This window comes from Terrapene carolina, unplaced genomic scaffold, assembly GCF_002925995.2.
Source record: "Terrapene carolina triunguis isolate 2854851 unplaced genomic scaffold, T_m_triunguis-2.0 Scaffold88, whole genome shotgun sequence".
Classification (NCBI taxonomy): Eukaryota; Metazoa; Chordata; order Testudines; family Emydidae; genus Terrapene; species Terrapene triunguis.
In genome coordinates, this window is record NW_020664439.1 from 24,196,384 (window position 1) to 24,222,588 (window position 26,205).

At 40.0% G+C, this 26,205-nt stretch overlaps 2 protein-coding genes across 2 annotated transcripts in view; one reads left to right on the top strand and one right to left on the bottom strand.

Annotated features, from left to right (window-relative positions):
- The window catches only part of MED12L (mediator complex subunit 12L), a 322,140-nt gene that overhangs the window by 180,866 nt on the left and 115,069 nt on the right, over window positions 1-26,205 (top strand). The gene's annotated exons all lie outside the window — the stretch shown is intronic.
- Window positions 15,798-16,811, bottom strand: P2RY13 (purinergic receptor P2Y13). The gene has a single exon (XM_024203011.2). It carries the CDS (start codon window positions 16,809-16,811, stop codon window positions 15,798-15,800), a length of 1,014 nt encoding a protein of 337 aa, XP_024058779.2.

The following is a 26,205-nucleotide window of genomic DNA, read 5'->3' on the forward strand; positions in this document are numbered from 1 at the left end:
GTGGTGTTGGAGGAGCTTAAGAGGAGATGAGGTGAAGGTTGAGGGGAAATCCAAGGAGGAACTAGGAGACCAAACAGGGTATTTTGTACTGAACACGGAAATGCACAAGAAGTTTTCTGCAGATAGGAAAATGGTTCTCATTTCTAGCTATAACTAAGGAAACTGCCATTACATTCTAATGAAACTGCAGTTCAGAGAGATAATAAAGGAAAAAAATACACCCTGGGTCAGATTCTCTTCCCCTTTTGCGCTACAGATTGGCTGGAAATTTGCAGCATCCTGCCAGCTAAGAATCCTCCCTGGTATGCTAGTATTCTCACCTGGCATAGAGTCAATGTAGCCAGCCTTTATACATCTCTTTCCCTGCCTGTTGTAGGGGGCATTCTGTGGGGTATGAAGGGCCTATAGAGACTGGATTAAGTGAAGAGTTTGGGCCTCTGGTGCCTACTTTGCTATTATTAAGCACCTACTATCTAACAGGCCTAAGACAGGGCTACAGTAGGAGTGCTTTCACCATATAGCTATACCAGGGTTCTGTGCCGTAAAGAGGCATTCTGTGGCTTGGGTCCGGGATACCTAGAAGACTGCCTAAAGCTTTAGAACGAAGATCATGGTCAACAACTGTGCTCCTCTGTCACAACAGAACTCAACAATAAGAGAGGCAGCTTTCTCAGGGGCTGGTCCAAGATGCAGGGAGCTTATTCCACAAGAACTAAGGACCATCATAAACCACACATTCCACTCCAACTGCAAGGTTCATTTCTTTGACCTGCCTTCTCTTACATAAATACATAGCAACATGTATTTTTAACAAAAAATGAACTCTCCCCCCAAAATACCCTACCAAACCAAGGCATTCCACTGTGTGTGTTTCTTCTCTTGGGGAGGGAATGAGAGAACAAATGCGTGAGATGTTCAGCATTGCTTAATGCACTACTGTACGGCACTCAGATACTACAGTGATGAATGCAGTATAAGAACATACATAGACTAGATTAATATCCTGGCAAAGTGCTCCTATTGTGGACATACCTTATACTGGCAAAACTGCACTTTTGCTGCTATGACTTATTCCAGGTCCGCCGAGTGAAATAAGCTATAAGAAGTAAGCACTCTTATACCAATATAATTGCATCGACACTGTGGCTTTTACTGGCCTAGCTATGTCAACAAAAAATCTCACCAACATAGCTATGCTGGCAAGCTGTTCTTGTTAGACCTGCCCTTAGTGTCAAATTGTGCTCTCATCTATGCTGGTTTAAATTCAGAGTAACTTCGTTGACTCTAGATTTACACTCATAACTGAGTAAAATTTGGCTCTTTCTACATAAAGCTGCTCAAGCCCATTGTGGACAAAGGCATGAATAAGACTTACTGCAGAGCACGAAAAAGATAATACTGTATGCAAGTTTAATTTCAGAACTGGCAATAGGTACTGTTATAGACCAGGAAGTTGTAGGAGGAAAAAAAAGGGTTTAGAATCAAGACATCTCCATCCCTGAAAGTGACATGAGGATAGAGGCTTTTGGAAGGTATGTTTTTATTACTTAGTAGCTTTTTTATTTTGAGTGTACTGATTTGAAGGAAGCCGTGCCGGAACCAGGTGCAGAGAACGTTTTAGGTAAGTTCTATGTACAATTGTAAAATAAGTCCATCACCCATTGTTTCCAAGTATAAAAATTTTCATGCCAGCTTCACAAAGCTTGGATAAAATACTGTACCTCAAATTCTCATCTTTACTGTCAATACTGCCAGAACTTGCATAGTATAGTGTTTTGCATAGGCAAACAAAAAAATTGTGCTATTTTATATGAATGAATTTTTTTTCTTTCAACCTAGTACTGAGTTCAGCATGCCTGGAGGTATATCCAGCAGCATGCATGTACAAAGGTATACGTCCTCAGGGTGTATGACTATTTTTCCAGATTAAATTTTATGTTTAGTGGAACCAATTTTTTTTTAATAAAGCTATGTTCATAACACTTCTGCTGTCACTAAGCCATAGATTCTTTCAAAGCTCAAATTTACTCCTGTGAAATTTCAGTTTTTCCTTTGTGTAATATCAGTGATTTAGTAAGCTTATTTGAACCCCTAGGTGGCTGAAGGCACCACTTCTTGATTTACAGGCCTTTCCGCAGGTCAGTAGGGGAAATAGAGTAATGTTTGCTAGTTACATGTGTTTTTAAATCCTCTTTCCTCAACACCTCTTTCTGCTCTCTTCTCTCATTGTTGACAAATATACTTCAAAATGTTCGAATTCAGATGTTAACTTTGACTTTCCATATTGATTTGTTTGCTGCTGTAGTTTCTTACTGTTGATTTCTGCTAGGGCTCAATTAATGAGTTTTTTTCAGGATATCTTTTTCTTCTCTTTCCTCTTGATCTGTTGCTCATTAGAAGTTGACTAAACATTTTCTTTCAGGAGCACATTATATTCTGTGCAGAGGATGTGTGTAGTCCAACAAAGCTGTGTTTTTATAACCATTTGATTGAATACTTCTTGGTGATTTTATCTTTCACCTGGAATATGCATAACAGCTTGACAGTGATGTTGATGAAATATTTTCAGTACTTTGGTATGCTGGCGATAACATGTCCATATTTCATGGTCACAGAGTGAAGTGGAAATTGCTACTGCATGTTCAATGTGGGTGTTGGTCTTTTGTGTTGTGCCATACCAGTTCCAGACTCAATGTTGTAATCTGCTCTAAGCAGAGGATATTGTATATAAAAAGGAGGCAAAAGTACAAGAGATGCAATGCTAAACACATCTCTCTGAGGCTTTGTTTGCTGTAACAAATGGATTCAAGAGAGCCACCCACAGGCATGGCCTGCTTTTCCATTATGCAATTGACAGATGGTTTTTCCTGTGAAGGACAGAGGAGTGCAGTTGAATGGTGGCAGACTTTGTGATGGCCCGTGCTTCCCCATCTGAATTTGTCAGCCTCTTATTAGGTCATTGGTATGCTTTCAGTCCTATGGTGGCCTGAGCACAGAGAAGAAAAGCTGGGTAATACCCTCTCCTCTCTTCCTGTCTTTAGTCACTTCTGCAGGTATATGGAGGCACTGCTGCAGCCTCACAAAGTGGCCTTCTTAGAACCCATGTTGAGAATCTCTGTCATAAAGGATGCAACTTTCATACTTTTAATGTACTTGACCTTCTCAACCAAGATGATGTATATCAGAGTCTTTTGTTTTTCTCAGCAAAATCTTGGCCTCTGGCTCCTAGAATTCTCTTTAACCATTCATTTCTAACTGATTAACTTGTCTCCTTGAACCCTTCTCCTGCCTTGCTTCCTCTCTCATCCTTTTCTTCTCCCTCATCATTAACCTCTCTTGCTCATTTAGCACCTTCCCCATAGCTTTGATGTGTGTTCAAAGGGGGAAGGAAAAGACTCTTTTTGACAGTATCTGTCTGTCTTAAGGTTTTATCCTGGGGTCCATCATGTTAGTAACTCATTCAGTTTTCTTGTCTTGGAACCCCTCCTTTCATCCCATTGTATCTTATGTTTGGGCGACCCCAGCTTTTCTCATGACTTCAACAACCACCTTTATGCAGATGATTCCCAAAAAAACTTCACCACCTCTGACCTCTTCCTTTGTTCAGTTTTACACCTGCTTTTCTTTCTGACGGCTTTTGGATGTTCTGCCACCAACTTAATGGCTAAAGTTGAACTCCTTTCACCGCCCCCTTCCTGCCCCAATCCTTTCCTCTCTCCCTTTCTTCTTCATCACTGTTGGCATTTCATTAGCCTCCTCATTACCCAGGCATGATCCTCTTTGTTCCTCTCTCTTGTCTTCTCTCCCCATATCAGTCTGTTGCCAAATCATACAAGTTTTAAATCCACCCTTTCCTCTCCATCCCTTCTGCTAAAATTCTTGACCATGGCCTTGGAATTCTCCCTCCTCCTCCTCAGACCTTACTCCCTTTGATCTATCCAAAACATGACTGAAAGAATAAGCTATCACTTTTGGCGCTTGGACCATGTAATTTCCCCCATTTGAATTCCTTTTATTAGCTTCCCCTTGCCCTCTGCATCAAGTACAAATTTCTAGTTCTTCCCAGCAAGGCTCTTTACACCTTTATGTTGCATAAATCTCTGTGTGGTCATTTCATTCTCTTCACTTTGACCAAGCCTCTCTCCTAACCACTCCCTTCACATTCTCTTCATACTCTTGCCTTCATGTCTTCTTCCGTGCTGCTCCTTAGCCAGGAACAATCTCATGCCAAGCAACCTTGCTCTCATCATGCAGATACTTCTTTAAAAGACATATAATCTGTATTGTATTTAAGTGATCTTCCAAAGTTATTCTAAAATAATAATAATTATGTACAAAATAGCTTAAATCATTATTTAGGTTGGAGAATTGAGCACTCAAAAGTTAGGAAATACTAGTTTTATGGTTGCACGGGCAACTGTAATTTTGGCTCCTTGTGCATCCATCCTGTGCACTGAATTTGGCAGGAATCCTGTGGAAAAAATAGTATATGATCATGTAATTAAAGATTGTATTATAATACATATGCCCAACGGGGATGAGTTGGGGTTTCATGGCAACCTTAATACTGACATTTCCTAACTTTCAAGTGCTTGACTTTACAATTTAAATTTACTTTGAAATAGTTTTTTGTATACTGTTTCCTAAGATTTTCTTTAAAAAGGGAAAAGCAAATTCTGGAGATTTGAAATAGTTTATATTTCAATAAAATCTGAATGGAATTTCATGGGACAAAGAATATATACTTCTGTAACTCAAAAGGTTTGCCCTTGCTGTATTTCAAAGGCCTGTTGTCAACAATTTGGGGAGCGGGGAGGAGGGGCTAGAGTACCTTAAGAAAAGGTTGCAAGAATATTTTATGATGGAGAGCGCTTGACAACTAAAATATAAGAGTCTCTGCCTTCACTATCAGCACTTGGGCTTCTATTCCATTTAACCCAGTTGCCTTCTGAGGAAACAAGATGATTGAAGGTGACTGGAGGACTCTAGAGAGGCATTTCACGTCCTTTCTTTGTGGTGGTATGGAAACATCATTAGCAACACTTCAATATAAAATATTTTACAGTATTAAATGAATGTAGCAGACTTTATTAGACCATAGATTTGACACCACGGTCTCCATTACTGCTCTCCTGGCTGACTTCACCTACTGTTTATTTTGGTCAGCCAAATAAACTTAAACTTATAAATGACTTAACAGGGACCTCTCTTCACAAAAAGAGATTAAAAGACCTTGGGATGTTCAATGAGAGGAAGGAAATTCCTCCATTCCAGTTAATCAGGTAGTTTTACTAAGGCAGTTTTTGGGGGAGCTATAGAGTCCACTTGCCCTTCTGTGCAGGTAGTATGACCAGATGCTTATATTCAAGACACCAGATGCTTATATTTAGAACAAAACAAAATCTCAGATTAAACATATCTGATAAACCTGCTCTCCCATTCTGATGCCTTCTGCTGGTCTTTGCTCCCTGTGCAGTTTAAAGGAATGCAGGGCTCAGTGTTGCATCGTCTTCTGAATGACTTTCCAGTTCAGTTGCTCATGTAGTAACAATGCAGCCTAGGCTGTTCCAAAGCCCAAAGTGCCTGAGGACCTCTGGCACTTGGAACAGCTCAGACTTGATTGCGTGCTAGTGCATGAATGGTTGACTTGTGCAGGTGTTGAACCATCTGGGCCCAGAGTTCCCTCCCCTCCCTACCCTAAAGGAAGGCTCTAGCAGTTAGGGAGTGGGGACTAGGAATGAGACTGCAAAGTTGTAATGTGAAAGGAAACTGGAAGAGGAGGAGGAGGAAGAAGAGAGACAAAAAAGGCCATGGGAGGTGCAGGAAGTGCAACACCTGTGACAATCCATCAATTTGTTTATTTCCACACCTCTACGACAAAAAGTTGCCTTCTGTTTCTAAAATCCATTCACAAAGTCCAACCTCTGTCCTTCCTTCCCCCCGTCTCATCTCCTCCACTTGCAAATTCCTTTATCCTTTGATCCCCTCTTACTCCTTATAGGAACCAAACCACGTCCTCAAATCCACGTAGGACAAGCATCCCCTCTCAAACAGATCCGTCTCCTCTTCTCCTAAACCACCCAGGGTAGTATCAGGGTTAGAAATGAGAGGAGTGGGTAGGAAATCTAATTTACAAGTTACATTAAAAAAATGAATTAAAGGCTTTTGTGAGGTGACTGATTTCTCACTGAAAGGGTAAAATGATGTCAGGAAACACTTGATTTGAATCCTAATTTCAGAGAGGTACTGACCTGGGTTTCCATCTGATCAGACTGATACAATTTCTTGTGAACAATGACTATATGTCGTTTGATGGCCATTTGTAGTAAGAGTCCAGGTAGACATTGTTTTAAAGCAAGCTGCAAAACCTCTAAATACCACTTGATTTTTTAAAAAAACCCCTTTTCCTAACAAAAGGAAACGTGTAAAGTAGGAAGACATTATAGACTACTATAGTACATTTGACACAATACACAACACACATTCATTTTTAACAGTATAGAAATTATAGTCTCACTGTTATTTTTGAGTCCTTGGTACCTGAGAATAATAATTCAAGTGTAGAATAATCATTAAGCGACATAGGTGTTTTTGGACATGTCATAGATTGACAAATGTATTTTGCCTCCTGAACTTAGAGACTTATCACAAGTACAGCTCATACAGTTGCTAAGTTGTTTAATAGCTATGTGGTTCTTCCAAGTGACTCTTAAACCTAACAAGTTTTAACATGATTTCAGAAGATTATGAAGGAAGGGAACCCTTATTCTTTATAGTATAATTAACAGACGGCAAATATATTTTTCCCTTTTTGAAAGAGGCAAAAGGAATTGAACATAAATCTTTTCTAACTAATTTGGAAATGTATGGAGTTTATTTTCAATATCAGCTACTCTGCCTTTAAGAAACAGCACTTCAGTGAGACTTTGAGCTCCTGCCCTTACATAAATATTGTAAGGGAAACAAATACAAAAAAATTAATCTTTTTAACTTTTGGGTATAGAAAATATTATGTGTTTTCATAACATTTTGAATGGATTGAAGATTAGTAAAATGTCATTACTGGGCACAACTTTAATGCTTCACATTAATGTGATGTCTAATTTATGATTCTAAGCACTTTTAACCAGTGACATTTTAACTCCCATTTTCTACTTACTTAAGAATGGTTAAAAACAAGGCAGTATTTATATTTTTAAACATGTAATGAACACCTTATCTGACCCTTTTGACAGCACTAAAAAATCACTTACCTGTCATCATTATTGCACTCCGTTTGTCTCTTTGCTGTGTCTTCAGAATGCATTAGGCTCCTCAAAAATGCATCTTGAAACTAAAACAGGCATAAAAGTATTTCTTGCAAAAAAGTAGTAATAGAAATCATTTCTGGATGTTAAGCTTTTTTTACTTAAAGTGATTCTGCCACCTTCTGATTGCTTTTTGTGACACCTGATCAGAGAGTCAAAATTCCCCGTCAGGAACAACTGAAGCAACTGGCTTTCTCATTACTTGGAGTGACTCACATGCCAGTGTGTAGGTAAGATCTGCAAACTTCCTGAGTCTGGAGCAATACTAGCTAAAGAAGCAGACAGTGATTCACCTGGAGCAGTGGGCTAGTGTCTTTAAAGCCAGAAGCATTCAAGTTAGGGAGATGTGAAGAGTCTGAAAGCATGTTTTACAGTAACTATGTAATCATGCCTATGCGTTTCAGTTAATACTACTTTGTTAGTAGAGAAAATATGAATTTAATATCGTGCTTAAAATTTGCTGCTAGACATAGACTGACATATCTTCTGTTGGTCATGACCATAATGTTACCTGTTAATTTCTTTTACTCCGTCTATATTTAGATATCTTTTTAATGTTGTCCTTTGATCAGATCTTCTGTTCTAAATGATGTATTTAATGAAAATGTTATGTACAGATTTTAACTAAGAAAACTAAACTTTCCATTCACTTCATACTAATTACTACAAGAGCATTCTTCTGAGGGTCTGAGTTTTACCTGTGCCTCTTGCATCTCTACAGTTACGGGTTGCAAGTACATAGAAAGGCAGATTTGTATATGTCTTTGTTTAAATAAAGAGTGAGGTTAATGGCTGTTGTTTATTGAGAAAGTTGGGGAAAGGTAACTTTATTTTAAACCAGGAGAAGGTGGTGGTTAATTCCCCATTTCTCCAGCCTCTGTGGGGCTATACCAGGTCTCTGAAAAAAACTCTAACCTTTATTAGAACTTCCCTGCAATGACCACTAGGCCAAAACTACTGCTGGAGCATATCTGAGCTCCTGTGGGTTCTCCTCTGTCTTGTACATATATATCATCCTTCTCTTCCTCAAAAATCTGTGATAGTGAACTTGTTCCTACCCAACAATGCCAGGAGATAGGAGACAGTCCTCCTCTTCCTCACTTTAATGTCTTAAACAGACCTCCTGCTTGGAAACACGGTGCTAATACCAGATGCGTCTAACCACCTGCTTAACGGGCAGCCCCTATCCTTGTACTGGTGAACTGTTCCATCCTGTTGCCTGTTGCGGGGGGGTGGAGGGGGGAGAAAACCCACACCAGAGTCTGTGAACGCCATCCATCCATGCATTTGTGCTTTCATCCGGTTCTGGTCAGAGGTAGATAATGTCCACCTGCTTCTGCATTTCCCCACAGAAATAACATGTGCTTCCTGATTTCAGGAATTTCCTGGTGTTATCTATTGCTGAAGGGAATAGAAGACATACAAAGTGAGCCAGTGGAAACATACGTTACTCTTCTGTATATTATCTTTTGTTCTTGTATCAGAAATTGCAAGCTGGTGCCGGTAACCAGGTTATTCATTCCAGCTGGCTAGTTACACTTTGATCACCAATGCTTCAGCTACTGTAATCAACTGCAGTTGCACTAGTTTTGTTTCGAAGTGTTATCAAGTACTAAGATAATTCCCGGTAGGTTTTGTAGTGCTTTCCCCAAGTCCATGCAGCGTAGAAGGTCCCAGTTGGCATTGTTGTAGACACTCACTAGTCTGCAAGCCTTACTAATGGGTTATCCTCATTAGTACTGATTTGGGAAGTTTTTCTATAATCCACTCAGGCCCATATCAATTCTTCCTTTGGGGCACAACGTGCCTATAAAATGTGGGACGGACAGACGCGCATGCACATATGCATACATACACACACAATTAAATGAAAACTTAAGCTACATTTCTTTGACATTGTTTTAATACTTGTTAGAAAGGTCCAAGGGTTTAGTTATTGGTACCCCAAAATACAATAGATGGATTTTTTTAATAGTGATAAATTACAACGGTGGTGGTCATGGTATAAATAAGTACATAGACTAAAAGGTATAAGAGTATGAAAAGGTTAAAAATAAGATCCTACATGGTTTTTTTTTAATCCAAATGTGTGTGCCAGTTCTCAAGCTGAAGCTTGTCAAGGCTAGTCAATGTCTAAAGGGAATACCATGGGGTTAGTCATGAAAGTGGTGTGAAAGAAATGTAAAATTTTGATGAAAAGAGCAGCTGAAAACCAACCCTATAACTTTATTATTATTCAGATTATTTAAAGGTTGAATGTGCTTGTGTGTATATATTATTCTAGTGATTATAGAGTAATTCTCATATGTCATAAGTCTTGAACAACTTTATTAGAACAATTAGTAGGTTGTTGCTTCATTCTAAATCTTTTTATTGTCATGTTTGAAAATCCAAATGTTAGGTTTATTTTTAATACACATTTACCACCTGGATAAGACATGTGTGATATATTTATGGTGTTTTTAACAGAAAATTGGTGGAATGAACCAAGCTTGCAGTATAGGCATGGTTCCTCCCGCTTTCTAAAGTGGTGATCAGCAAAACTTCTGAGTTTTGTGTGGTTCAGCTGCAGAGGCCAGAGCTGATTTCAATATAATTCTGAAACCTGAGTTTTGACTGCAAGTGGCAAATTCTTCTATTTTTAGTAACACCCATAGATTATTGTGGAACATGAAGACATGCCTACCTCTGTGTGTACCTATGGAAAGTGGTGCCATTTCAAGAGATGATGTTGACTTAACTGAGTGTGCCATAGGAGAACAATGACATAACCACATCAGAGGAGGTTCTCAGAGTTCATATGGCACTGTCCACTAATCACCTTCCTTTAATTGGAAATACACACATTTTCTGTTAATGCCTGTCCAGGCTCCTCTAATGGACATTTGTAGGTTTTGGCTTATGATATATGATATTTTTCTGCATACTACTTTACTGAAGTCATGTACTTTTACCTTTGTCTTGTTACCCACCCTACTAAAGGGGCAAATAAAGAAAGGATTTCAATAAGAACCAACATATGCAAAGTATCTCTTATTTGTCTTCCCTCCATCTTCAGCCCCTTAGTTTTTTCACCTCAGCATTAATGGATCACTAGTTGGAGTTATGCCTCTTGATTGTTTCCTCATTTCTGAAGGAGAACTATACAGCTTGTATTTTTGACTCATATGGCTTAACTTCTACAATATTAGGATTCTGCAAATATCTACCTTAGGATTGATTTCACGTAGTACCTCTAAACTTGGGTACCATGTATGTTAAACATCTTGCATATCTTCCTTGGATTCCCAACTTCTGTCTACAACGCAACCTTTTATTTCTGCATCTCTGATGAATTGAGAGTATTGCTCTATAGTGAGAGAGGTATTGTTGCCTTGTTAGAAGGGTTTGCACTACTGTTTCTTAAAAATTAGGCATACATATGGGGTCTAGAATTTGTGTTTGTGGGGCATTTTGTGAACTTTTGATGCCTGATTGAGTTATTTCTGGAGCTGAAAAAATGTGAGATCTGGTGATCTGAAAAGTGGAAATACCATGCAAAGACCAGCTCTCATATTCTTTCTTTTTTTTAAAAACAAGGCACTGAGAACAGAGACAAGGACTGTATTAGGGCTTATTCAAATAAGACTGTATTTAGCATGCGGTTTTCCTGCAGAATCCAGCTGCATTGCCCTCTAAAAAATGCTTCTGTTGGAAAACAAAATGACTTGTGAATGAATAGATTGAAAATGGGCAAAATAAACTCAAGTGGCTGTCATGGGGAAATGACACAGGAAGCCCAGACTGCAAGTCCTACATAAAGGAATAGTGCTCAGGGTCCACTTGCTGTATTGTAAAAGTGAAGAGGGAGAGAGTGGTGAGAGACTAGGGGCCTGGAGTCAAGTTTATTTCTCAGAACCAATTCAAACCAGAAAAAAAATGTTCCAGTTCAGACAAGAATGAGATTTAAATTGGTCAGCTGGTCACTACGTAGTGTGTTTATTCCTTTCCTCACCATAGTGGTAGCACATAAGAGAGAGAAATTTGATGCCCAAATTAAAGGAAAAGCCCTTCTTCAGTAGTGATGCATCAAAACAAAGGAACCTAGAGTGAAAACCTTATACATGTTGTTTTTTTCTTCCTGGGTGGTTGCTGTATCAAGAAAAAACAGGGTGTTTCTCTAATATCAGTTCTGGTGTCTGAGATGCTCCAGTCAGCCCTGTTAAATCACATTTGTGAAAAGGGTCAGGTTTGGAAAAGCCACCAGAAGTGTGAAATGTTTGTTTATGTTTTATCTGAACTATATAAATCCATTCATTGTGCAAAAGAGAGCTGAAAAAGAACAGGCTTTGTGATGAGGTTTCTAGTACTTCCTGGCTGTGGTAAAGTCCGACGTGTCTCATGAGTGTCTTCTCTTGTGGTATCGAAGCATTTCTGCTTGCAGCTTCAGACAGAAGCAGAAAGGATGGAGGCAAGCTGTGAAAATGGAAAAGCTTTCTTTAAAAAAAAAATTGTACTTTCTGTGTGTGTGAGGAGGAGAGAGTTAGTGAGTTTCAGGAAACTTTGGTTTAGGGGGAAATTTATCTCAGATAGTTTGTCCATTCCTTATTTTAATAAATGCAGTGTTACCTCTTTGGTTTATCAATGCATGCCAAGTTGGTTGAGACAAGGTTATGTGACTTCCGGTAAAGAAGCTATGGGTTTGAATTTTCTTTTAACCTATGGGGCATTAGATTTCCATTATAAACTAATGTTAGACCAGAAAACTTTTTTGATTAGCCTATCTGTACTTCTTGAGTTGTAAAATTGGGCTGAAAATCTCAGGAGAACATGCTTTTTTATAATATTTCCAACATGCTGTAAGGCCAGCTTTTCTCATGGTATTTTGACAGTTTGTTTCCTGTTCTCCAGATAGAAACCAGAATTGCAAAAACACGTGGAAAAAAAAAACCCCTGGAGAATCTGCAAACATTTCAAAACCTAACAGATGCTTCTTTCTAAAGTGAGCAAAAATTGGATGTTTCTTATTTTTGCAACAAGTCTGCTCTTCTACACTATAAATGTTCGTATTCCTGCCTCTCAGTCAGTGTCTTAAGATGAAGGCAACTAAAAAAGCTGATTCAGACTTCTGTAAAAACCTTTGGCACACCCCTGTTTTCAGGAACAACTCAGTTTATATTGTGGTTACACCCACCATTAGTTGCAATCTTCTTGCTACTTGTGCTGTGCAGTATATGTTTCCAGCATATGTTTACACATGCTTTTAAATAACTGCAGTGTTTCATAAACAGCAGATGATAAAAGACAAAATCAAAAGTTTTCTTCTCCTTCAACTTCTGTTAGAAATTTGCATCAAGCTTTATCACAGAGATATTGTGCAATGAATGATATGACTCTCTCCCATTATCTGCTTACACTAAAGAAAAGTTTGAATTACAGTTTAGACTGAGCAATGGATCCATATCTGAACTTCCTGAAAGTCACGGAATTGTTTGCATTCAGAGTTCTGGTCCAGCCCATTACAATGAGATGTCTGAGTTGCAAAGTTTGGTTCTGAATCAGATCCAAAGTTCCCCAAAATACAGGAATTGGGGGTGGAGGGAGTAGGTTTTTCGATACAATGTTGTGGTTTGGGCCTAACTGTAATTTACTATGAATTGCTTATTCATTTTTTTAAATTTAGCATTAGCCATAACGGTAATGGTGATGTGTGAGTGGAATCAATAATGCGTATTCCATCATGTGCCTCTTTCCTACCACCTTTCTTTAAATATGTGAACAGTGAACAGTGTTTTAACTTCCAGGCACTTCTGAAATAAATAACTATGGTCATATGTTCATTTTTGCCAAAGCAATCAAAATAATTCTGCTAAGGATTGGAGAAACAATTGAACGCTCAACAGCAATTTTTACTGAGAGGAAGGAACTGATTGAAAACATTGATAATAGAGAAGTTCAAAGCTAAGAACTACTTGAAAGAATGTGTTCACTGGCCTCAACTGTACAAAGCTATTATAGTTCAGGAAGGTGCATTTTGTGGAATTAACATATCTAGTGAATAAGTAACAAGTATTAAAATACTAAATAATATTTAAATCCAGCAGTGTGGTGGGGAATCCTAAATGCTGCTGTAGTTAAGGTACAGCAGTCTAGAACTGCTTTGGGGAAAAAAAAAAAAAAGTCCAACTAGCAGCCAGTGTGGCTGTAAAAGGTTACCTTGGATATCAGAAGTTCTGAAAATAACCCAGGGAGAAAAGTGGAAGGCAACCAAACAATGATACAAAGTGTCTGATGCTTTTAGGGGACAATAATGATGGAAGGAAAAAAAGAAAGGATTAATTATAGTTATCTAATGTAGGGGAGAACAAGAAAAACAATATTATTAATAAGTAGCTCATTCCACTCCCTCTGCCAGGTTGCTTCACAACATCACAACCCATAAATATAAAATAGATAACCATATATTGTACAGCCATTAAAAAAGGGCTACGAAGATCCTCCACAAGGGCTGACCGGGATTAAAATGGAAAACACCTGAGGGGTTTGAATTCTGATGCATTCTGTCCTCGCAAGGTAACCCTGCAAAATTGTCACCTACCAACCCAAGACATGATGATTAGAACCAGGCAATTTTTTATTTTTTATTTTTTTTTGGTTGCCAGAAATGTATTTTTCGGAGTGCTGACACTATTTGCTGAACTTGACCTGAATTCAACAAATAGTATCAGCCCAAAAAAAAAAAAAAAATGGAAAAAAATTGTTTTGGAAATGTCAAAACATTTTCATTTTGATACTTTCAGAACAAACCATTTTGACATTTTGTTTTAAGTTGACCTGAACAAATGTTTTGCATTCTTCCTCCCTGAAATTAAAAAAAAAATATATGAATTTCACTTCAAAACTGAGCGTTCTGGAGATTTTTTGGTTTGTTCTCCTGGATGGCAAATGGTATCAGAGGACGGGTTGGGTATAGCCATTCAGAAGGAATTAAAAACGCTCCAGAAACTTGGCAAGTTTTAATTTTATTTTATACTGTTTGGTTAGTTCAAGATTTTAACTCAATGGTCATTAGGCAGTTGGTGGCTTAAACAACAAATGTTGCCAGCCATTAGACTGGAAAGAGATGACAACTCCTTGGATTCAGTCCCTTTTGAGTCCATCTTGTATTTGAATCAGTGGACCAGTATGGCATCAGCAGTTCCGCGAGTGGAATCTGGCAGGCAGTTCAGGGTGGGAGGGGGGGAGAGGGCTTATCCAATCTTATGTATTCCAGTCTCTCCACGCAGTGTTTCTGAATTCAGGTGATTGATGTTCACCGTAAGGTACAGGAGGCATATTTCCGGTCATACCCACTCATGGGTGTTGAACAGCTCTCAGCCTAGTCTTCCTAAGACACTGCAACCCTGGGCTCTGCATGGACCTATGGGAGAAGAGGATTCCAGTGCCTCACAGCCCCTGAGTTGACTCCTGTTGCTCCAGGGCCGCCTCCCACACACACGTGTCTTCTCCTTTCCTCATCACTACACTGTTGAGGAGGGGAAAAGTGGGTGATGGAGGAGGCAAGAAAATGAGAGATGTGATGTGCAAAGGGGGAGGGACGGGGGATGACTTGCCTCATACACCTCATCATAATTTTCTGTATCAAGCAAAATTCTTCTTCCTCTCCCCTGCCATGTGATTCCATATACGGTAAGCGACAACCAACAGTGCCATTTGTTAAGAGCAACAAAACCTTAATGTTGAATAGGAGCATCCATATTCAATATGCAAAAATCTGCTGTTTATTTTAGATGGCAGTAAACTTTATACTAAAGTATACCTAGTTTCTCGTATGCAGTAGATAGAATTTAAATATTTGTATACTCTGCCATGTGCCTCTTGTTATCCAAGTTAGGCAAAGTATTTTTAGTCCATCTTCTTATTCACCATTTCCAGTTACTGTGTGTATTGTCTTTATCTACTTGTTTTAGTGACAAAAAAGCTTTTAGTGCTTTCTAGTCCTGTTAGCCCTGTGGAGCCAACACAGCAGTGCGAGAGTGTGAACCGGATTCTGTTCTACCTAAAGCATTACCATCAACGTGATTTTTCACTATGTCCTAACCCACCTGTGCAACACCACTGAAGGAAGTGAAGTTGAACGGTTATCACTTGGGTTACAACGTGAAGACATTGTGGTTGCACAAGTGTCATTGAAGAATGTTTGGCTGGCTGAACTTTTGTTAGTCATGATGAAGAAGCATCAGGTGGAAAGAACCCAGATTAGTTCTTGGACTGCAAACTGAGCTTTTGGGTCTGGCAGTTAGAGAAACAGCATTTTATTTGTTAAGCAGAGTACTTTTGATAGTATAACATTACATTATGCCATTTTTACAAAGTCACATTTCAGAGAAGAACGACCCTTTAAGTTTCAGTTCTAGAATAAAACATCTTGACACAAAGTATCCTTTAACTTCTCTGCAAATATTTTAGTGCAAATTACAGAAAGCTATAAAGTTGCACCAAATTAGGAATCTATACAGATATTCTGGTGTCCAAGGGGACTGTTGGATTTTCCCTCATTGTACTTCTAAATTTTTTCATTTTAACACAGAATGCTTTTTCTACAAATGATCTGCACAAGATTATGTATATCAAAGGATCCATGCAAATATTTGTAGTAGCTAGCCAAAGAGTACTTTCTTTAGCAATGAATAATAGGTTCTGTACATTGCAGTCACTTGTATTGCCAGTTTGACTTAGTGTGTATGGTACTCTACAAAAATGAAATGGGGCAAAACATATGAAAAAGACAGCTACAATGATGAATACTTTCCCATTAATCCTCTGTTTGCTTTTGCTATCTTTCTTTTGAGTTTTTATATAAGAATTATATACCTTTTTGGTAATAATTGCATAAAATAGAAGCATTAGAATTAGCACAGTCCAGAAGATAAACTGACATATGTAATTGACAGCTGCATGCCATTTCAGTCCTAAGGGATTCTTCAGAGAAGCACATTTCTTCACGGAAAGGGGTGTTGCTTTGTTGTTTGATAAAATCATATTTGGCAAGGAGAGGACAAAGAAGAAAAGCCAAACAAGACCTGAAAGAATTTGTGCAGCAGTGACATTTTGCACCCAAAACTTCCCAAAAGGTCGCACAATCTTGAGAAATCTGTCAAAAGCAATAAGTCCAAGTAGTACTATGCTAACATACATGGTTTCATAAAATATCACAGCTGAAAAGCGACAAACAAAAGCTTTAAGTTGCCATGGTCCCAGTCCTGAATCAGTAAGAATTTTCAGAGGAAGCATAAGAGTCATTATGAAATCAGAAACCAAAGTGTTTTTGAGGTAGACGATGAAAGTTGAGGTGCTTTGAATTTGGAAAAAAGCTCGAATAGCCAAACTGTTCAATATAACTCCAGTAAGGAAAATGACAGTGTATAGGATTGGGAATACTACATGTGCAATTCTGGTGTCTCTGTGGCATTGTCCAGAGAAAGATGATGTCCCATTGGTGATGTTGATGTTACTCCACTTCATTGTTTAAAACAGAAGCTGAGGAGGAAAGTTAATTTTAAAAAAGTGAGAAGTTTAATATTTAAAATGTGACATGCTACTGACCTATGCATAATACATTCAGAAATATCTTAATATTCATTGCATTAACTACATCTGTTGACCAAATTTGTGTTCTGTTTCCTACAAAAGTTAATCCTGTCTTTTTTCCTGTGTAAACCTTAAGGAAAAAGGTGTTTTCTGTATTACTTTATTATTATTTTCTAATATATTAGAAATAGCATATAGTACATTAATATAGGACTCTGTTAATATACTATAATAGCTTGGTATCACAGCCAAATGGCTAGAAGACGGCTTATCTTCCCATGGAACATAAAAAAAAAGAAAAGAAAACCTGTTGAATTTAAATATCAAGGTTAGGGCTTAAAAGCAACATGTTCTAAGGGGAATAACTGTGCTGTGGGTTACAAATAGCATTCAGGTTTTTAACATTTCTTGCTTAATGCAAACCGTATTTCATTTCTCAGCACAATTTTAAAACATTTATCTGAGCAGAAGACACAGAGTATAAGTTATTAGCATAGTCTATATTTAATGCATCTCTATGAACATAGATATTGAAGGTACCTGTATAAAGATTATGATAAAAAGAAATTCTCCTTTGTGTTGAAGGAATACTTGGTTGCTGTTCCTATGCTGATTGTTACCTTCACTGGTACATTCAGAATAGTGAAACTTGTCTTTACAGCGGAACATAAATGTGGGGTGTTTTTTTTTTTAATTTTCCTTCCTCATTTTCATGCACTGAATTAGTTAACCCATTCTGTGTCTACTAAATTAATCATTAGCTTTCATTTTAAAATAATATATTTACTATTAACTAGAAATAGACCCAAGGCCAAAAAACTCTAATGTGAAATGAGATTGAAAAGACTGGGACTGTTTATCTAAGAGAAAAGGTGAATAAGATTGTTATGATAAAACTAAAAAATAAGGAATGGTACAGAATAGTAGTTCATTCAACTTCTTTCATAACACAAGAACAAAGGAACAGCCAATACAATTGGAATGTGACAAATTCAAAACTGATAAAAAGATAATTTTTTTTACACAACCCACAGTTAGACTGTGGAACTTATTGCCACATAATATCGTGGATGCTGAGACCTGAGCAGCAGTCAAAAAAGGAATAGACATTTATATGGATAACAATCTCCAAATATGATAGCCAAGTTTGAGTTTTGGAAGGAATGTAAACCCTCAAGGTTTGGGTTATAAACCTGCTGTCATGGTTACCAGACTAGTTCCACCTGTGACCCCCTCTCTGATCTCTGAGTACACTCTCACAGGTTTCAGGCCTCATGTCTGTACCTCTCCTGTGATTCTCTCACTCTTAGACTGAATCCTGGGCTGCAGTACCCTGTGTATCCACTATTCTTACCCTGGAAGTCTGACTGGGTTCAGTATTTGCTGCTCTTATCTTTGGGACTCTGTATCCACCGGATTACTTCTTACAGCAAAAGTGTTATTTGCGTAACCATAGAAACAATTAATAATTTATAAGAAAAAAGATTTCAAAACAGAAGGTGTACGTGCTATGTCTATCCTACCTGGAGTCTAACCGTCCTCCTGATAGGTTTCAGAGTAGTAGCCGTGTTAGTCTGTATCCGCAAAAAGAACAGGAGTACTTGTGGCACCTTAGAGACTAACAAATTTATTTGAGCATAAGCTTTCGTGAGCTACAGCCCACTTCTTCGGATGCATAGAATGGAACATATATTGAGGATATACATATACACGTACAGAGAGCATGAAAAGAGAGCATCCTCCTGATGGGGCTTCCCATAGATCTAACTCGCCTTGTATTCTCAGTCTCAAAAATCTCTCTTTGACACGCCCACCTCCTTTTCATTCCTGGGTAAACCTGTCTGGGAAGCCCAGCAGGTGGTCACACCAGAGAATCAAAGTGATGAATTGCTCTTGTATTGTCTCAGAAGTGTTTGTTGATAAGTGTCTGTCAAGACTCACCCTTCCCCCTCCTTCCTGTGTGCATTTTGGGTAATCCTGTTACTAAATATATGCATACAATGGACATCACAATTACCTGGTCAACAAATAATATTCATAAATTATTTCTGGTAACTCCAAATCTGTTATACGCACCTCTAACTATTGGGAGTTAGGAGGAAACTTTCCCTGTGGGCAGGCTATCCAATATCTGCCTACGGCAGGATTTATTCTTTTGGAGCAACTGGACCTGGTCCCTGGCAGTGACAGGATACTGGATTTGGTGGACGCCATAAGCATTTCTTATGTTCCGAAGTAGAAATGTTCAGATCTGGTTTCTTCTTACCTCCAAAACTAGAGTGCTGAGATCATTTATCTTTTCACAACTGCAATTTTTGTGTATCTTCTTTTAAATATATTGGTGCTGAAAATAATTTTCATTCAAGTGGGAAGATAGCTGAGTGGCATTAAAACCATTTATTAGACCCTGGGTACCTAATGAGCAAATATATATACTTTAAAAAAAGAAAGCGAGGGAGAGAGGAGAAGGGAAACAGAAAGAAATATTGTATTGTTGTTACTGTCTTTCCCTTCAGAAAATGCATGGTGCTAACAAAAGCATAATTTAATCTACACAGTAATAGTTCTGTTGGTGTAGTGTTCATTAACTCAATTGCATACACCTACTTCATAGGAAAGCTGTTTCCAGTATTCTGTTACAGATACACAGATTCAGTTATTTCTGCTCCTGACGCAGAAGGACCATAAAGTAGTGGAACCTTATGGTTCTGCTGTGTGGGGAAGTCAGGTTACAGAGGGTATGTCTACACGGCACACTAAGCCCAGTTCTATGGGACCTGGTCTTGTGGACTTGTGTTTCCAAGTCCGTGCTTAAGTGTCCACGCTGCAGTGGAAACCTGGCCTTCGCAGTTGTGCTGGCATGTCCATACTGCAGTAGTCAGATTTGAGTCAGAACTTTATTTTCTGTTGGGGTGTACCCTCACCAGCGGAAGCTGCTCAGTGGCTTTTTTCATAGTGGGTTATGGGAGAACTTGTCTGTCTGTCCCGAGGCAATTGACTGGAAGCATTTTGGGTGGTTGTAGCCCACAAATACATCTAGCTGAGCCATTTTGTGTCCACATGCTTCCTGCAGGCAAAGCCAATATGGATCCACCCTGGTGAAAGGACTTTTCTGCCTTATGCTCTCAGCCCTATTTTTGGGACACAGTTGGAGCATCTGTGAAATGCTGGTGGACATTTCAGGGATAGGTTTTTGAACTGCCAAGGCATCTCTTGGAGGATACTGATGTGCCAGCTCCAAACCAGCTGATGCTGCTCATACCTGTTGGCTTAGCTGCAGATTCCCCTGTGTAGACCGGTGTTTCTGGAGCAGGCCACAAGCACAGACAGGTGGGATCACATCGTCTTGCAGACATGGGTCCAGAACTTTCACGTGAAGAAGCAGATGTTCTTGGAAGTCTATGAGCAGCTTGCCCCAACCCTTCAGCGCTAGGGTGCACACATGAGCAGGAAGATGGATACCTCAGACTGCTACAGGTCCATGGCTAACCAGTTTGGAGCTGGCAAATCAACTGTGCGGGTTGTGGTGGTGGAGGTTTGTGAGGGGATCAGGACTCTTGATGCACCCAAAAATGGTGGGCATTACAAATGTTCCTGAAATAATTGCAGGTTTTCAGAGAATAGGCTTTCCAGACTGCACCAGGACTCTTGATGAGACTCATGTGCCCACTTCAAGATGTACATGAGTGCATAAATCTCAAAGGATACTCCATTGTTATGCAGGCGCTGGTTGACCATAGGAGCAGATTCATGGACGTTAACGGGAATGCACTGGCAGGGTGCACAATGCCAGGGTGTTCGGAGATTGGACTTTACCTTCATGGAGAAGTTGTGACATTGTTCCCACTCAATGACATAGTTATAAATGGAGTCACTATACCCACTGTTATTCTAGGAGACCCTACCCGCTGTTGACATGGCTTTGGAAACCATACGCTATTTTTCAGAGGACCTGGCAAAAGAAGATTAACTATATATACTCAGTAGCTGTAGAATGGTGATGGAATGTGCCTTTAGCAGACTGAAATCCCATTGGCACTGCCTTCAAAAGCATCTGGATGCCAGTATCATAATGCAATCAACAGTATTGTGGCTTACTGCACTCTGCCCAATGTCTGAGAGGAGAATGGGGAATCTTTTCACTAGGAATGGACTCTGGGCACTGCTGGATTGCTGAACCGTATACACTGTCAGACAGTGCACCTGGCATGACTAGTGCATGCTTACTGTGCTTTCACTGTCCCATGCATGAGGGGAAATGAAATGGTAGTTGAGGCTGCTCTCTCTATGAGTGTGGGCCAGCAGTGGGAAGATTTTTGTAAATGAGTTGGTATTGTGCATTATGAATTCTGGAAACACTTTGATGAAATGTATGGAGATAGGTTATGCATTTTATTCATACTGGCAAACAGTTTATGGAATACTGTGATGCGTTCATAAATTGTTATGAAAGTTTGAGATTGGGTTTGGGATGACACTCATGAAAGTTTGTGCCACTTTTAGTATTACGTATAATAAAACTTGTGGTTGTAGCTTTGTGTGCAAATTCAACATTTTATTTTACATGAGTATTTAAATGTCGTAAGCACCAGAAATGCTCTGCAGGGCACAATAATGGAGAGGAGACTCAGGCTGTGGGTCAGGTGAAGGAGCTGAAGGTGGCACTTAAGTCTGCAGTCAGGTAGCTATGAGTGCAAGTAATCGCTTGAATAGCTCCTTCTGCCATGTTCTGTCTTCCTCCCTCAACCTGCAGTCATGTTCCATGAATGTCTGCCAATCTCTCTTCACGCTGGGCAGTCTCTGTGTGTCTCTCCACCCTGCATGCATCCTTATCCTTTTGGTACAACATGTGGTCCTTCTGTGCCTGCTAATTAATGTTATGTAGCAGGTCTCCTACCAGCTCATCTCAGACTTTCTCTTACCCCACAGTAGATTGGTCTGCACCCACAGGCTCCTTATACCATGTGTCTGGAAGGGCCTTGAAAATAGAGAAACAGAACATTATTATCTGAGCACGATAAAAAATACATTTCACAGTTTATGAAAGGGGCTGCTTTAATTCAAGGTCAGAATTTATCAATGGGATAGTCTGTTCACAATAAAACACCATCATTTTGGATATCCTTTTGAGCAGCATTAAAAACTAGCAGACATTGTGGTAAGAGACAGATTGAAAATTCAGTTCAAATTATTTCTATATCCTCTTTGGGGTGGGGGTATGGAGGAGGAGTTGTTTGGGGCACACTTATGAGAAGTCTAGTTACTAGCTATGATTGTTCAGTCCTGTCAGGCAGGGTAGGCTCTGGAGAACACTGATATTCTGAGGTCCCTGAGTGGAAGTATGAACTCCTGTTTGAGGCCAGCCATCTATGCATGCTAAGGAGCTGTTTAGGCATCTAGCAACCCAACAGCATGTCATGGAATGAAGGGGGCTTGAGACTTACAGAGGCAGCCCCAATAAGAATGCCCTGCCACAGAACATAAGACTGTCTAGAGTTCCTACTCTGTGAGAAGTTCACTTTCATCACCAACCAGCAATGGGTGAAAATTTCTACTGATTTAGCATGAAGACATAGTACAGCCTCCTTATGAGCACACTGTGTCCCTGGACAACCTCCGACTGATTGCCAGCCATTGGGATCCCTAATACAGTCAGCCAGCCACCCTTTGCTGTAACTTGGACTCAGACATTAAAGCAAGCGATGAACCAAATGCATAATGTGGCTTGGTTTGCACTCATAACAGTCAGGATTTTAGGGACTCAGTTCATGGGCAGTCTAGGACAGTTTGGGTGCAGCCGATTTATAAGGTGTGCTATATTATGTGGGAGAAGTATGTGAGGCTGTGAATTGTGGAGTCCAAACCCCCACTTATAACAATTAACGAGTAACTAGTAAAAATTTCATGGTGACTGCTTGTTTAACTTTTTTCCTCTTTTCGCAGTGTGCATTTTGAAACTATGTGGCGTCTGGCAGGGTGGGGAGAGGGCCTGCGGGAAACAGGGTGCCAATAGAGAAGTGGTGTGGTTTCTGCCCTGAATAGAAAATCACAAAAATCCCAGCTTGTATTAATAACTTCATAGGCCCGTGAGCTGGCATCCTTGACTCCGTGGTAGTCTGTCTTCAGCCACTTGATTCACTCTCTGCGTTCTTCTGCTGTCCAATTGATCTCTAATGCTGCCAGTCGTGCTAATATAATTTTGTAGACATGATCATTCCTTGTGCTCTTGGTGAAGTCGAGTGTATTGCTTGCTTGACAACAGAGGTTAAGCAGAAGCCAGCTGTGTTCCTTTGGTCAGATAGCAGTGTGCTTTTTCTGTCAGACTTCATCTTGCTTCTGGGCATAGCTAATACACATTAGCGTTGACTAACTGTGTTGTTTCCAGTTGAGCAGTCCGCATGAAATGAAGGATTAAATACCAAGTGGTTGCATTTGAACCAGGAGGTTGCTTCGGGTTTTGGGGAAGTGCGTGCCAAGCTTTGGATTTGAAGGGCTGGGAAGCACAGCACAGGGGATCGTGGGATAGCATTGGCAGACTCTCCAGACTGAAGTCTGGTGATCTGGACTTGAGCTGCATCCACACTGCAAAATGTCTGGCTCTGACCCGTGTTACCAGCACCACTCTGACCCCAGGTCAGACTAATCCAAGTCAGACTAATTTCTGTGCAAATGGAAAGGGGGTCTTTGGCTTAAATCTGAGTCAAAGTCTAGATTTAGTGTGTTATGTAGACTGTGCAGATGTACCTCTGTATACTACAAAGGATTGCTGTGCAGTAGCTTCTCTGACAGATGTTTGGAGCAGAGATTTTGGGGAGTATGGTTAGTGGGTCCATCACCCAACATCCCACTTCTCTTTCTCCTGTCTCTCTCCTCCCCCTTTCCCACCTGATGTTTAGGAAAGCTAGTACTGTATACATTCTTTCTTGTCTTCCCTTCTGTTAGAGAGAAGCACTTATTGGATCAAGCTGCTGAAAACTGCAAAATAGCCAAACATGCTGGCCCTCCTCTATATGCAATGCCTCTGACAATAAGTGTGTTGTTTGAAGTTATTTCATTTGTTCTGTCCTCACGTTTCTCAGTATATGGAATGTTTTCCAACATAATAATCAGACTCCACTAAAACATTCATATTAGTTTGTGTGTGAATTCCTGTATATTTCAACACATGCTAAAAGGTCTTTAAGTCAAACGTTTCCTGATCGTTACGTTGCCCAGGACTATCATGGGTTCCTATAACTATTTCGCCAGTAATGGGAAATCCTGTCTTAAGTAAGCATGAAGAACCACAGATTTGCTCAACTACAAAACCATGAGAGTTGCACGGTCATATTTGTGAACTCTATTCGATAACTGCATGGCATGGGAAATTGCCTCCAGAGAGTGAGGGGAACTAGAGGCAAGAATAACCTTTTTTAACATTGCAGTGAAGGACCGGGCATTAAAGTCTGCTGAATAATCACTCCAACTGGAGTTTACTTATCATGAGTCGGCTTTATTTTTAAATGTAGGCCATAAGCAGCCTTCAATCAGATTGTGGAATCATACTTTCTTCTTCACTGAGATACTAATACTGCACATGTGTGAACCTAAACTTGACCATCTGCCTTGATATGGATGCTGCTGCTCATTCAGATCTCTTTCAAAGGCTGACGCAGCCTCCCTCAGCAGTCCTACTTCTTAGCGAGATAACCACTTCCCCAGGACAGTGCCATGTGAGACCCAGTTAACCAATTTGTTGTCACTAATGTGGGCAACCTCTATTTGAAGTTGTTGTGATGCATGCATTTCTTTTTAATAACCCTATTCTGCTTCCTTTGAACCCAATGGCAAAATTCCCATTGGACTTGATAGTAAACTGCCCTTTAAGAGCATTGACTCCATAGCTTCTGTGGTGAAGTCACTGTGTAAACCTCCTGACTTCGTAAGTGTAAATACTGTGACGCATGTGCTGTGTGCTTCAGAGAAAAGTGTAGTTTTAAAGATCTGTCATTCATGTATGAAGTCCGTTGTGCTAATAGGGTCTTTAGACACTTATTGATCTCCCAAAGCTTCCACAGTAGAAATGACTGGTTGTTAGCTACTGTTGTTTCCCTGAGGGCAATATGGAACTTATCAGCCTGCCGAGATGCCACCTTTTGTGCTCATCATCCTGGGTCTGCATGGTACTCCATTTTCCTTTGCATGGTCCTTGTGGTTTGTGGCTGGATCACAATTCTGAATACATGGTGTTCCCTATTAAGCCCTTTCTGTGCTGCTTTTAGAAATTTCTGGATACTCTGTTTCAAAGTGTTTTCTCACAGCTGATGTAGAGTAGCTAGGCACAGTGTTCCTCTGAGAAACTGTGAGTGCTGCTTTGAGTGATCGTTCACACAGATTCCATTCTTGGTGCGCATGTGCCAAATGCTAGAATGATAGTGTTCTTTTGGGCAGCAGTGTCTGTTGGGATCATGCCTGTGCCCTAAGTGTCCCTCTCCCCACCCAAGGGCATAAAGGGCAGAGTGGGACAAACTACCCCTCAGTTCCTTCTTACCACCCAAGGCAGAGAGAGAGATCGATCCCTTCCAGTATCTGCTTACTCTGCACACTATATAATTTCCTGAGCCTTGTATGATGTATTAGCATAGTTAGTGATACTGTAGTTTTCTTTTTATGTCCATTGACTAAATAAATACAGTGTATATAGACTAGAAAGTTGAGTTACTATAGGGCCGCCCCAGAGTAATGGCAGAAATGAAATCACCACGATTTTAGATCTGTCCTTCATGTGGTGCTTCAGTGCCCATCAGCCATGGGTGCACTTTGTGCCTGCTGTGTCTTGGAGATGTCCCAGCATGATGCTCTGTTAGTTGCACTTTCTCCAAGTTTACCAGGGAATGAGGGAGGCAAAACTTAAACTTTTTTCTTTTTAAAGAAGTCAATCCTCCAAGGAGGCATCCTCGGTCTCCTCTCAAGAAGAGAGATACACCATAGCCTCGGACATCGATTGGGTCAGTTGCTCTTGGTCAGTGCCCTGTTGAACCTGGTAACACTTTAAGGTTCTGGGCCACATCCACTCATGGGCACCATTCTTCGGGTACGTCTATACTACCCACTGGATCAGCGGGTAGTGTTTGATGTATCGGGGATTGATTTATCACGTCTCGTCTAGATGCGATAAATCGATCCCCGAATCGACGCCTGTACTCCACCTCGGCAGGAGGAGTAAGCGGAGTCGACAGGGGAGCCACGGCGGTCAACTCGCTGCCGTGAGGGCAGCCAGGTAAGTCAAACTAAGATACATTCGTATAGCTGAAGTTGCGTATCTTAGTTCGAAAATCCCCCCCCCCCC